Here is a 13,547-nt window from a genome sequence, read left to right on the forward strand (position 1 = left end):
ATGTTTTTAAAAGAATTAACTGCCTTTAGATTTTTTCAATATAGTAAACTATTTTATTCAAGCATTTATAAGCAAACCATAGTCGTTTTTTAATAATTTAAAGTAACACTTTAGAAGTTTTCTTAGTTTGTATAAACTATACAGGAAGATGAGTTTACTGTGACTAAGATTTTTTTTTGTCCTTATAGAGAATTCAAGCTGATTTAAATTAAACTAACAGTGTAATACTTTCCATCATCATCTTTGCAGCCACATTGGCTCGTGGGAACACATTTGTCCCCTGAAAGTACGAAACCGTCATCGCAGAAACAGCCTGTTTAAAATTGCATGCTTGGCGTTACAAATTACTAACAACTACAAAAACAAAAACAATTTAGTTTCACAGATAAAATAATAAAAAACATCTACAAGCTATTTTAGTGTATCAAATACTTTTTTAGGCTCGTACTTTAACAAACCTTCAACGGGAGGCAAGTTGCAGTCTAAAGCTTCCAAATCAACGCAAGTTTTAGGGCAAGCTGTTCCCTCGATCGCGTAATGTGAATTCGGCGGACAATCAGGTACTATAACAATTATTTGTATTTATAAATGTATATTTATATTTTATATGATTTAAATTGAATGATCTTTTTCTGATAATGAAACTTAGTTTTTTTTTTTTTGTAAGACGAATGTAAGTTAAACTATGTTTATTTCTAAAACTAGAACAACTTTTTTTTCTAACCAATAGCGACGTCGGTTTTCAGCCTCCAATCACCGATGGGTATTTGCAGCTGCCTGCAGCTTTCCGTGTATGACGTCACAGTCTGATCGAGAGCCTCCGCAGCGCCTCCGGTGACGCACATGTCGACCACGCAGTTCTGTAATTAAAATAGATATAAGAAAAGTAAACTTTGTTCAGTAGCTTTAAAAAAACGATAATCTATAAAGATTTTTTTAAGGTTAAGAATTTAAAATTCATCTAAATATGTGTTAATGTCTAAAACCTTTAATTGACAAGAAAACTCAACACTTGTAGGAAACTTTAAAACTAAAAAATATCCTTAAACCTTAATAGGTTCAACGGCACTTATAGACCTCCTGCACTCTTTAAACATGTCATCGTTTAAAATGTTGCATTTTTCTTCGTAAGTCTTTCTTTCGAAACACTCATTGCTGACCTCTTTTCCGTAAGAACATCTGTAATAGTTTACAATAAATCAGAACGTTGAATTTTTCAGAGTTTCGTACGTTTAAAGATGTAGATTTTAATACTTGGTTTTTTAGCTGGTGTTTAAACTAAGAAGCATTAAATAAGCGAAATGAACGATGATAACAAAAAGTTCAGTTTCTAAAAAGTAAAATCATACACAGTGTTGTGTTTTGTTGAAGGTATTTCATGAAATTAAAAAAAAAAAGTTATTTTTTTTATACTGAGTTTTTAGATCTTCTAAATCTTGACTAGCAAGTATCTTTTGATAATAAACTTTGCACAAATTAGTTAGTAGACTTTTGACTAACAAAAGATACTAAAAAATACTTAGCCAAGCATATTAAAATTTTGCAACCTCGTTTTGTCTCCTCCACTAGTTTGAGAATCTCCAAACTGATTCGGAGATACCTGCAGATTATATTATAGGAAATCACAAGCAAAATAAATTTTTTATTAAAAAAAAAAACAACGAACTTGTTGTAAAGGTTATGAATAAAAAATAATCTAATACCAAAAAATGAATACTTTTTTAAACATTTTAGTTTAACTATATAACTAATTTTTTTGAAAAATTGATTAGAATAACTTACTAATTGATTTGGGTTGCTAGGCAACGTTAAGTCGTTGTTAGGGTTGCCGTCCATGTTACCACAGAGACCTGACACGTGTCCACCGTAGGCGTTGGCAAGACGGATCTTGAAAACTGAATTTCCGTCATAATACACCGTCAGACCGATGTTGGTTTCTATGACAACGTTGCTCCCACTAAGACGAATCGTTATTTGGTTGCTTGGAGATGAGTAAGGGAGGTTTACTTTTTGACCAGCAACCTAAAATTTTCTAGGTTAGTTAAAAAAATTTAGTAGAAAAAAAAAGAAACTTAGAAGCTTTTGTTTAGTTTGAGAATTAGTTCTACAACTTGAACCCGGAAGTTTAAAGGTAAAATTTTAGATATTAGGTATAGAAACTATAAAAAAATGTTGTTTTATCTAAACTAGACTAATAACTAACTATGACATTCCTTCCTTTTCGTATGTTGACGTTTATGTTTTCAAATTTGATGAAGGCTTGTTTGAACCATGAAACGCGAGTAACTCCGTATCTGTACTCATTTTCAACCTGTTTGTTTTTAAAATTTTCTGGTTAAAAATGATTTATTTCTTTCATTTCATAAACACTATTTAGTTTGGTTTCATGTTTTGTACTTGTTTACGACCAATCAGGACTTCCTTTCATAATCGCCACTTAATAGAAAAAGTAAACTTTAATACAGTCGATCTTTTTTTAGATATCGCCTTTTTACTTTTTGATTAGTAGTTTACTTTTTGTACACTTACTGGTTATTACCCTGATAGCTAAATTTGCTCTCGAGGGGACGATCTCACCTACTTTGTGAAACTCTGCATTAAAGTCTAATTTTTTTAAGAAAAAGTTTAAATCATTAATACATTGTTAAACTTTTATTAGTGCGTCTAAAATTTAGAAACAAAATGAATGTAAAATACAAACTTTTGTTAAGAAACGTTTTTAATAGTTACAACAGGTTACTAAACTTTAACAAATCAAAAAAGTTGTTGTAAGTCGTTGAAGCTAAAAAAATATTTTTGAATATCTTTTGTTTAACCTATAAAAAAGATTTCAATAAGTAGTAAAAACTTAACTACAATGTTTTATTTTTACTTGTAAGAGACTCACCATAAATAGTTTGAATAAAAAATGAAATTACTCTCATCTTGAAACGAACTTGTATGTGAAAGTCCTGCAGATCGAACTTGTCGTTGAGCTCGTAATCGTCGTTGACTCCTTCCAGGTGAGTTTTTACGAAATCGTACACGCAAGTGCCGTAGTAATCGTAATACTTGCCGTCGAAAGTGGTGTAATGAGGATCGCCCGTACCCTGGCACCATTTGAAATTCTTGAACCCTATAAATTATGGGATGTTTTGGTTAATGAGATCTTTTAATGCTTTGATAGCTGCTGAAAAATTTATCTAGTTTTTAAAGACATTAAATTTCTATTAAAACAAAATTTTTTGAAAAATAATAATTCTTTAGAAGTTTCGAAAGCCTATGGTTATTGCTGTCATAAACTTTTATTTACGTCTGTTTTGGTAAAAATTATAATTTCTTTGCTTTAAAACCAATACCTTAATTGTTTACAGACTAATAAAGAAACTATGCATTCTAAAAACAAAGATTTCAGAAAAAAAAACTTGTTTCTATTCTAACTGAAGTAAAATACCTATCGGAGTGCAAACTTTCCCATCTCCCTCAAATCCTTTTTTGCAGGAACATTTGTAAGAACCGATAGTATCGGTGCATTCAGCGTTTGAGGAACATTCATCTAATTTCAATTCACATTCGTTTATGTCTGAAAAGTGGGCAAATTTTTATAAAATGAGGTTAAAAATTTAAGTACTAAGTAAGATAAAAGTTTTAACTTTTAAAACAAAGCTACAGAATGAACTGTATCAAAAAAAAGTTAAGGTATTTAACTATAAACTAATGAATTAAAATAAAATACATTTGGTTGAAGTTCCCAAGCTTTTGTAGCAACATATATTAAGTTGAGATTCTTGAGTGCGTAAGTTTTATTAAAAAAATTATTTAATAAAAACGGATGCACGATAATTCAAACTCTGACAATTAAAATTAAAAAAAAAAAGTTTATAGGACCACAAGTAAAAAAGTATAAGATATTCGAAATAAGAAAATCTATGAAGGTCTAATTATTATCTACAGAATATTCTTTTATTTTTGAAACAATTAAAGTATCTGTTGACATATGGCTAAAATTAGTTTGAAAGTAGAAAAAAACTAAGAATTTTTTAAATATATCTATTTATAACTATTTTTTTCGCTTTATGTTTTGCTATCATAATCTTAAAAATTAGATCTGCAACCGTTTTTTTTTAAATGTGTATTACTTATTTGACTATGGTATTACATTTTTTTAATAATTTAAAATTTCCGAATTAAATTGTCATGTAGCCAATAGAAACAACATCCTACTTGTGCAGTTTCCGTTTTCGTTTTCAGCGTAACCCTGCTGACACACACATTCGTACTTTCCCGGCAAATTGCTGCAAATTCGTAGCTTTGTTACGTCACAATCGTGATCGTTTGTTGCGCACTCGTCGATATCTTCAAATTTTACATTTTTGTATTGAAATTTAGTGATCCGTTTTGAGTTTATCTTTTTATTAATATAACTAAGTATGACTGTTTCTGTTAATTAGAACAACTAAAAACCGTTTGCTTATGTAACAATGGTTTATAATTTTTTACTCTCTTAGTAAAAAAATTTTTGCATTAGGTTAAAGTATATCAAACCTAACAAAAGCTCGTAGTACTTGTTAGCTACTATGTTTAAAAAAAAATTGTTTCAACCTTAATTAGCTAAAATTTTTTTACAAAAGTTACAAAAAACAAGATTTTATTATTATACACAAGTATACTTAAATCTGTAGAGAAAAAAATACAAACCAATAAATCACAACCAATAAAACGAACCATAACAGTTGGTTCCATCGCCACTGAAACCATCGTTGCAATGACACTGATAACTTCCGTAATTGTTTGTGCATTCTGCATTGCTGCTGCATGCATTTGCGTCACCATCCAAGCATTCGTTCAAATCTTTTAAAATAACTTGTTTCAGTAACCTTGCAGTGCACAATTTAACTTTGGTTGTTTTTGATCTCTTTAAATTTTGTTTAGAACTTTTTTAAGTTTTTCATTGAACTTTTTAAAATCAAAAGTTTTACCTAAAGGCTTAAATTAAAGTTTTACCGTCATAAGTATATAGTATGTACAGTCACTTCTCGCTAATCTATACAGTAGCTTGACTACGCACTCTCGTTTAAGTACGCATTTTAGAGTTATTAAAAAAGAAGTTTGAAAAATCGTTAGTAATGAATACTTTTTGTGTGTATCGAATTATTATTTTTAATTAAACAACAAAAAAAGCGTTCAAAATATTTGGTCCTAGGACCTGGTGCACGAAAAAACCTTTCGGTTATCGAGTCGCGCACCAATTGAATAACTTTTAACGTCTTGTCCAGAATTAAAAAAGTATATACGTACTTAGTTCATATTTCTTAGCAAAACTAAACTTGGAGAATTTAAACCTAAAACGATAAGTTACAGTAAAAAAAAAAAAAAAAACTTCAAGTATTTACAGTCGGAAAAAAAAAACATAAATTAATTGCCAAAAAGATTATTACACCAAAACTTTGTTTAAGAAAGTTATTTAAAGTCAGAACAAACCAGTACAGTTGCGACCGTCACCGACAAATCCGTGCTTGCAAACACACATGAACTCTCCTGGTTGGTTGACGCAGTCAGCCGTAACCGAATTGCAGTCATTGGTCGATTCCGATTCGCACTCATCCGTATCTGAAAACAAAGTTGAAAGATGATAAATAATGCTCTTTTTTATTTTACAGAAAAGATAGTTCATTTTAAAATAAGTACGTATCTTTAAGATTTTTTTTTTCATATATTTTTTTTGGTTTGAGCTTAAATGTTTATGTACATGAATGTGAATAAAACAAAATGAACTTTATGTAACCATTTAAAAAAATTTGCATCGACGTTCTAGTAAAAAGTTGCTAATATTGTTTAAAATATAGTAGTATATAATGACAGTTTTGTACTTATTTCAATAAAAAAATAACATATCAAACCAACCGTGACAATCGAAGCCGTCGCCATGGTAACCTTCCACGCAGTGGCAGGAAAAACTACCGTGGTTGTTGAGGCAGGTAGCTTTGTGATTGCAATTATCCAGTTGCTCTACACACTCGTCAACATCTTGGAGAAAGTGTTTTTGAAATAATAAAAAGGTTATCAAAGTAAAGTATATTAATTAGCAAGTTTTAGTCACGTTTATGAATAAAAAAAGCTTAGTTCTTGTTATTGTTTTTCTTTAATACTTGACTTTTAACAACTTAAAATACCTTCACAGGTTGTTCCGTTTCCTTGGAATCCGTAGTTGCATCTGCATTTGAAGCTTTCATCCGGGTAACTTATACAAGTGGCGTTACTATGGCAACCGTGTTCAATTGAGGAACAAATATTTTGGTCTAAAAAATAGTTTATGAAAATAAATTCGTAAATAAATACTATTGTAGTACCTTTTCTGATTTTTATTTTCTTTTTTTCGTAAAATCAAATTAAAGACTTATTAATTTAAGTAACAGTATTTTTTTACGGGACACGTTCAAAGTCCACCCGATCAAAACCCACTCAGTCAAATTCTAAAACCGCTTACCGATCAAGGGTAAGGGTTAGGGGTATCAGTGATAGTGAAAAAAAAACATAAATATTTAAAATTAATTAATAACTAAAAAAAAATAAGGTGGATTAAGAACGCAGCTGGATTTTGATAGTATACCTTTATTACATTACTGCTTTACAAAAAGAGAAATACTATTAGTGATTCTTGTTTAAACTTTCTCAAAAATAAATATTCCACCTAAACACTTGTTAATTCCGTCACCATGGAAACCAGGTTTGCAGATGCACTCGAAATCACCGAAAGTGTCCACACAAGTCGCGTCGTCATGACAATCGTGCAACCCTTCACTGCATTCGTCTATGTCTGAATTCACGAATTTGTTTAAATTAGCTAGAATAATGACTCTCATACTTTTCAGTACAATTTACGGGTTTTATAAGTAAATTTTAAAGCAAAGTTAAATAAGTTTTATAAGTAAATACTTTTAAAAGAGTATTTTGGCTCGAGAAAAGTTAAAAAATGAATTACAAATATGATAAAAGTTAAAAGTTCTATATCTGCTTACTTAAATTTTTTTTGTACACAAGTTTTATTCAGTACTACTATTGTTATAAATGTTAAACAAACAAATATTAACTTTTGCAAACAACACCGTCACCATGGAAACCGGGTATGCAGTGACATGTGAAGCTGCCCACAGTGTTTATACATTCCGCTGCATCGTTGCAGTTGTGAGAACCTTCACTGCACTCGTCTGTGTCTGTGACAACAGATACTTATTGTTTATAAAATTGATTTTGTTTATAAAAACATTTAGTCAACTTTTTTTTGATGCAAAAGACATATTAAAAACGTTTCAAGATATTTAATTTGAAATTTATTTCTATTTGTATTTTTATCTTAATACCATTTTATAAGTTTTTATAATTTTATAAACTTCTTTAATGTAAATTTTAGAGTTGTTTAATCAAAATAAATGTTTATTGTAACTCTGAGAAACACTATTGGTTTTGCACCGTCAAATAAATACACCAGTGTCCTTGCCAAGAAAATATATTAAAATTTTCTTAACTTATTTACTCAAGCGTTTTACATCACACTCTTTTAAAACATCATAACTAGCTAAGTTTAAGAACTATAGTTTTTTAGCCTCAAGTAAAACTAAAAATATTACAACAAAATATCAAAACCCTGCAAGCAGCATTCTCCCTGCCAGCCGGGCAAACAATCGCATATCCGCTTGGTGTCGTCGACGAGCCCTCCGTTCCCGCACACCACGTTGCAGCTCTTCCTCTCAACTGTGACGTCACACACCCTTCCTCCGCACGACTGTGACGTCATAACGTCTCTGCTTCTCTCGGAAGTTCCCCGGACCCCGCAGCTTTTCGAGCACTCGCCCCACGCGCCCCATTCCGACAGGACGCAGTCGACTGTTAAAAAAAAATTTTGAGCTTAGTTCAAAAACTAAATTTTGGTTTGAAAAATGTTCGTTGTGGTTTATAAATTGTTTATATAAAATTTTTTAAAAATTAACAAAAGTTTGCAAAGCTAACTATAAATTTTTAGTGAATAAACTGATAGAGTATTCATACGGTTTTATTTTTCGATTAGTTATTTTCGAAAGACCAAAGTATAAAAGTATTAAATTTATTTCACTATATAAATACCTTATCAGAATGGTATAACTCACTAGAAATTTAAATTAATACTAATTTATTAATAGTTAATAAGCAGTTAATGATACAACAAGTTTAATTATACGAAAATATATTGAACTACCTGGACAGCACTGAGCGTTGCAAATTTCATTTTTGGTATTTTCCCCAACACAAGGATCCCCGCCGCACGTGGAGTTTGTCACAATTTTTCTGTTTCTTTCCCTGCTCCCACCTTCGCACGATTTGGTGCACCTATTGTTTATATAAAAAGTATTTTTAAGTCAAAACTGAACATTAAATGTTAGCAGAGTACAAACATCTAGCCCTAGAAAAAAATGTACAAATAAAACTTACTGTGACCAACTTGACCATTCTTCCCAAACACAATCAACTTTGCAGCAATCAGTGTTGCAGTCTCTGTATTTTTGAAATTTTTAAATTATTTTAAAACTCTCGTCTTACATAAAAAAATTCTTTTTCAGTTTTTACTTAAAAGTTTAAAGAAAATATTTTTCAAAGCTTTTAAACTTTTTTTGCAACTTATATTTTAAACAAAAACGTAAATGATACAAACAAAATCAGACCTTTCTTCGACCAGCTCACCATGGCAACTCTCGCCCCCGTTCTCCGCCTCCCTGACGACGGCCCTCTCCCTGCCCTGCCTTCCGCCTCCGCACTCCTCCGAGCACTCGCTCCACCCGCTCCACTCGCCCAACTGGCAGTCGATCACGCACACCTCCGTGTTGCACTCCTCCGCCTCCTCCAACGTTTCGCTGCACGGGATTCCCCCGCACTGAGAAGCGACAACAACCTCCCTGTTCCTCACGCTCCTGCCGCCACCGCAAGTGACGTCACAACGGGAAAACTCGCTCCACTGCGACATGCGGCAGTCGACCGGGCAGCATACTTCCTCGTTGCACGCTTCCGCCTCGCGACCCGACCCCTGGCACGGCTCGCCGCCGCAACTCTCGGCCCAAGCGAGCGACCGGTACCTGAGTACGTGATAGAAAGCTAGTTAAAATTGATTTAAAATAAATGAATCGATTGTTTTGTGAAATAAAAAAATTTTGTGAAATGTTTTGTAAAATGTGGTGTAAAACTTAAGTTATGACCTTTTTAGTCGAAAAACTTATGCTTCATTAAAGCAGCAAAAAAATTCACCAAGCTTGGTAAAGAGTTTATGTACAAAACAACAAAGATAAGAAAAACAATTCAACTTTTTATTGCCGTACCTGTTTCTCACGCCCCCTTCCCCGCAACTTCTGGAACATTCTCCCCACTCCCGCCAGTCGTTCCACCTGCAGTCCCTCGGGCAGCACTGCTCGTTGCACCTCTCGGACTTGTACGACGCTCCCTGGCACTCCTTCCCCCCGCAAACCGCCTCCTGGGTGACGTAGCGCGATGACGTCATGATGCCGCCGCCGCACGTGACGTCGCAAGTGGTGAACTCGCTCCACGGAGACCATAGGCAGTCTTTGGGGCAGCAGCCGGTGTTGCACTGCCGGGTTTCTTGCAGCGGTTGGTCGCACTCCGACCCCCCGCAGTCGGCTTCGATATCGTGGACTCGGACTCGCGTTTTAGTTCCGCCCTCGCAAGAAGCGCTGCACTCTCCTGAACGTTTGTTTAAAAAAAATGAGTATAACTAGCTGTGTGAAACATAGGAACTTAATCATTGAGTAGACCTTGAATTTTTTCGTAGATTTTGACTTTTTTCGAGTTTCAATAAAGATTATAAAGTATTTAAACAACTGAAGTTACTCACGGAAAAAGATTTCAAATAAAATAGAAACTATCAGCCAAAGGAGTTTAAAAACTGTTAAAAAATCAATAAAAATTGTCATTAAAAAATGAGCTTTCTTACCCCAGTTCTGCCACTGCCCCATCTTGCAGTCCCTCGGGCAGCAGTTGAAGTTGCACGGCCGCATCTCCTCCGCCCTCTCCTCGCACTTTCCCCCGCAAACCTCCGCCTCCGCAACCTCCCTCCTCCTCACCTGGCCGCCGCCTCCGCACGTCGCCGAGCACCGGTCGTACTCGCTCCACTCTCCCCACTTGCAGTCGACCGGGCAGCACTTTCGGTTGCACGGTTCAGTCCTCGTGGACGGCCCGCTGCACTGCCGCCCCCCGTGAGCCGCCTGCCTCGTTTTCGGCCGGTACGCGGTCCTGGTGCCCCCGTCGCCGCAAGACTGGGAGCACGCGCCCCACGAGCCCCACGAACCGTAGGCGCAGTCGACTGAAATTATTAGTTTTGTGTTTAGTTTTATAGTTGCAAAAAATAACTTTGCGCAAGTTTTATGCTGGCAAAACAAAATTTGCACGATCTACGACTCTACGTCATGCACTCAAAAGCAGCTAAGAAATTTAATTTTCAAATGGCAAGTTGCAATTTTCAAATGTAAACGTCTTTTTGCTACCTAAACTAAACACTTGAAGCCGTAAACTATACATACTATAACTCGTTATACTTTGTGAAGTTATAATACTGAATATACATACATACAAAACAATATTAATATTCGAACCTGGACATGCCCTGTTGTTGCAGCCCCTCGGTCCCGGCATGTTGCAGCTTCCGCACCTGCCCTGGCTCCTCGTCTTAACCGGCTTTTGGGTGCCGGGACCGCAGGTTGCCGAGCAACCGCCCCAGTACCAGGAACACGGGGTCCTGTCGCACGGTGGCGGGCTTCGACGGCGACGCCTCCTGATTGGTTAAGAGCTTTTCAAAAAAAAAGTAAAAAAAAAAGTTTGCACAATAGTAGTTTTTATCGGCATGATTTTTTTTTGTATTGTATAAAATAAGTACGATGTGATCTAAAATAAGTTATTGTTTCTTTTAATTTTTAATGACTAAAGTCGGACTAATACCATAAAAATTTTTGATTCTGTTCCCAAAAGGTTATTTACAAAAATTGGTCTTAAGCATAATTTCGAAAAGAAGACTAATACTTTTTTGAAATAAAATGTTGCTTTTTTTTTTGTGAATTTTAAATGTAAAATAAGTTTTTAAACATATAATTTTAGTATTTTTTTTAATAAAAACCAGTTTAAAAGCTTACCAAGCTGTAGCAAAACTTATGCACAAAACAATAAAGATAAAAAACTGCAACTTTTTCATTGCTATTCTTAAAAAAGCTGTTGACTTTAATTTTATCAGTTAATTTTTTTATCAAATTTATTCATAACTAACTACTGACTAATAACCATATATTAATAATAGTTCAATTGTTTGCTAAAAAAAATAATAAAAACTTTAATAAATAAAAGAAAACTATAACATGTTTATCAAGCAGCTTTAGTAAATAAATGAGGGTTGTAAAACGATTTCGGAAGCCAACTACTTTTATCCAGTAAACAGGAAAATTAAAGCAATTAAACTTCAACTTTGACATTATTTCTTTTCTTTTAATTCATTTTTTAAATTTCGAAAGTTAATTTAAAAGTAATACATTTTTTGATAGTTTTTTAACTAGCACAACCTTAATTCTTTAAATAAATTAGCTGTAAAAAAGATTTGCAATAAAAACTTCAGAATGAAGTGATTTTTGTGCATGTCTACCAATAAAAACTATAAAACTGATTTACAATAGAAACGTTTGTAACAAGAACTAAATATTACTGACAAAACCATTCCAAAACTTGTTGTATTAAAAAGTAAAGGTAACAATTACTTTAAGAAAAAGCATATTCATATACTTGGTTCGTATTTTATTTAACTTGTTGGTACGTTCAACCTTTAGTTAACAAGCATTCTTATGTTGATTTCTTTAGTTTAAGTTACTTTTTAGTTAAAGTTTTTAACACAGTTACAACACTTACTTATATGTAACAAATACACATTTTAAATGCTTTAAAAACTTTATTAAATTTATTATTGTAAAGCTTTAAGTCAAGAACACAAAAGTTAAAAAAGTAATAAAAAAGGTAGATAAAATTAATCAACGTTAAAGTATTTTTAAATCCTTAAACTGTAAATTTTAAACATATAAAGTTTAAGTTAGTTATAGAAAATACTACGTTGAAATCTTAACATTTTTAATGTCTATATGTATGTTTAAATTCATGTCATCAAGTAAATAGGATTTGTTTAAGGAAATTTTAATTAAAGAATACTTTATAACAGTAAATTATTTAAGTTGATAAAATAAATGCGTTACCGATATGTAGTACGGAATCTAAATAAAAAAAACTGTTCAGTCACATAAAACGTAATGGATTTAAGTTAACTTTCTATTTGTTAAAACATCTAGCATTAATTAATGTTGAAGATAAATTGTATAAGTTAAGAAAGTCCGTAACTAAATCTTTTTACAGTCAAAAAATATTTAAAGCAAAACTTGTTTGTTATAATTATTGAAATTGACGACCTTTTTGAAACTCTTTTTATTTAAATCAGTAGATACTTTATAAAAGTTAACTAATTTAAAATTAAAACTAGGAGTTTATGTTTACTTATAACTACAACTTAACATAATTCAGTAAACCGCATTTTTTTAAATATTTGAAATCTAGGTTTAATAAAAATAGATTTTTTAAAAAAAGTTTCATGAAACTAAAAAAAGAATTTAAAGTACTAAAGTTTATGTTTGTAAGTATAAAACAACCAAGTTTTTTTGGAACTTCCCTAAATGTAAATTTCAGTTTCGATTGCAACTACTTGCTATCAAAGGAAGTGAATGACTTTGTATAACTTGTATAGAATAACGATTTTGTTTTCATTCATTTAATAAATTTAATAAAGTAATGATCAAGCAATGACTAAGTACCTCGGTAAGTAAATGAAACAAAAGTTGATATTTAAAAGTTGTTTTAGTAACTTTAAGTCTAATAATTTTTTAATAGCTTTCGTCATAGAATTTTTTATACTTTAAAATATTAACAAGCTTGTTTATGAAAATGTTTTGAATAAGTTTAAAAACAAATTTTTTTAATTTTTTTTTTAACTGTGAAATTTTATTTATAATATTAAAAGTTTAGATAACCTTTACAATAGTTCATTTTTGTTTATAGTATTTAGATAAAATAAAGTTAACGTGCAGGACTAACACAATGTTTGTATTTGAAAAGTTTTATGTATAATTTTTAATTCTAATAACGTTTAGTACTTATTAAGTATAACGTGTTTAATAAAAGTTTCTCGTTCTACCAATAACAAAAGTTAAAAAACTATATATAGAAATTTGTATTGTTATATTACGATAAATAAGTATTTTCGGTTTTTTACTTAGTAGTTATTGTGACAATTTGAATAAAATCTCAGAATGCTTATACTAGTTTATTTATAAAAAAAAGTTAATAAAGAAAATCGCTGTATACCAATTTTACTAGTAAGTTTGTATTTCAAACATGTGACTTTTTCTACTTCTTCTGTTTACAACTAGAACTTTTAATTTTACAAGGTTAATTTATGAAACTTTAAAGACATTTAAGCATTTTCTTTGACGATCACGTGTTTTTAAGTA

At 31.9% G+C, this 13,547-nt stretch overlaps 1 protein-coding gene across 1 annotated transcript; it reads right to left on the reverse strand.

Moving 5' to 3' along the window:
* Nucleotides 1-218: 218 nt before the first annotated feature.
* LOC145848368 (uncharacterized) lies at nt 219-11,477 on the reverse strand (the record flags this gene model as incomplete). The annotated part of the gene is made up of 24 exons (XM_082953874.1): nt 11,470-11,477; nt 10,611-10,789; nt 9,953-10,321; nt 9,324-9,702; nt 8,676-9,083; nt 8,446-8,508; nt 8,213-8,343; nt 7,624-7,863; nt 7,071-7,193; nt 6,677-6,796; nt 6,153-6,278; nt 5,884-6,006; nt 5,461-5,589; nt 4,705-4,830; nt 4,204-4,335; nt 3,434-3,562; nt 2,937-3,115; nt 2,204-2,311; nt 1,783-2,022; nt 1,548-1,600; nt 1,050-1,179; nt 725-860; nt 459-563; nt 219-313 (listed from the first exon to the last, which is right to left on the reverse strand). Coding segments are annotated over exons 1-24 (3,831 nt in total), but the record flags the coding sequence as incomplete, so codon positions are not given.
* Between the last annotated feature and the right edge of the window lie 2,070 nt (nt 11,478-13,547).

This window comes from Thalia democratica, unplaced genomic scaffold (genome assembly GCF_965202585.1).
Source record: "Thalia democratica unplaced genomic scaffold, ktThaDemo2.hap1.1 HAP1_SCAFFOLD_1354, whole genome shotgun sequence".
NCBI lineage: Eukaryota > Metazoa > Chordata > Thaliacea > Salpida > Salpidae > Thalia > Thalia democratica.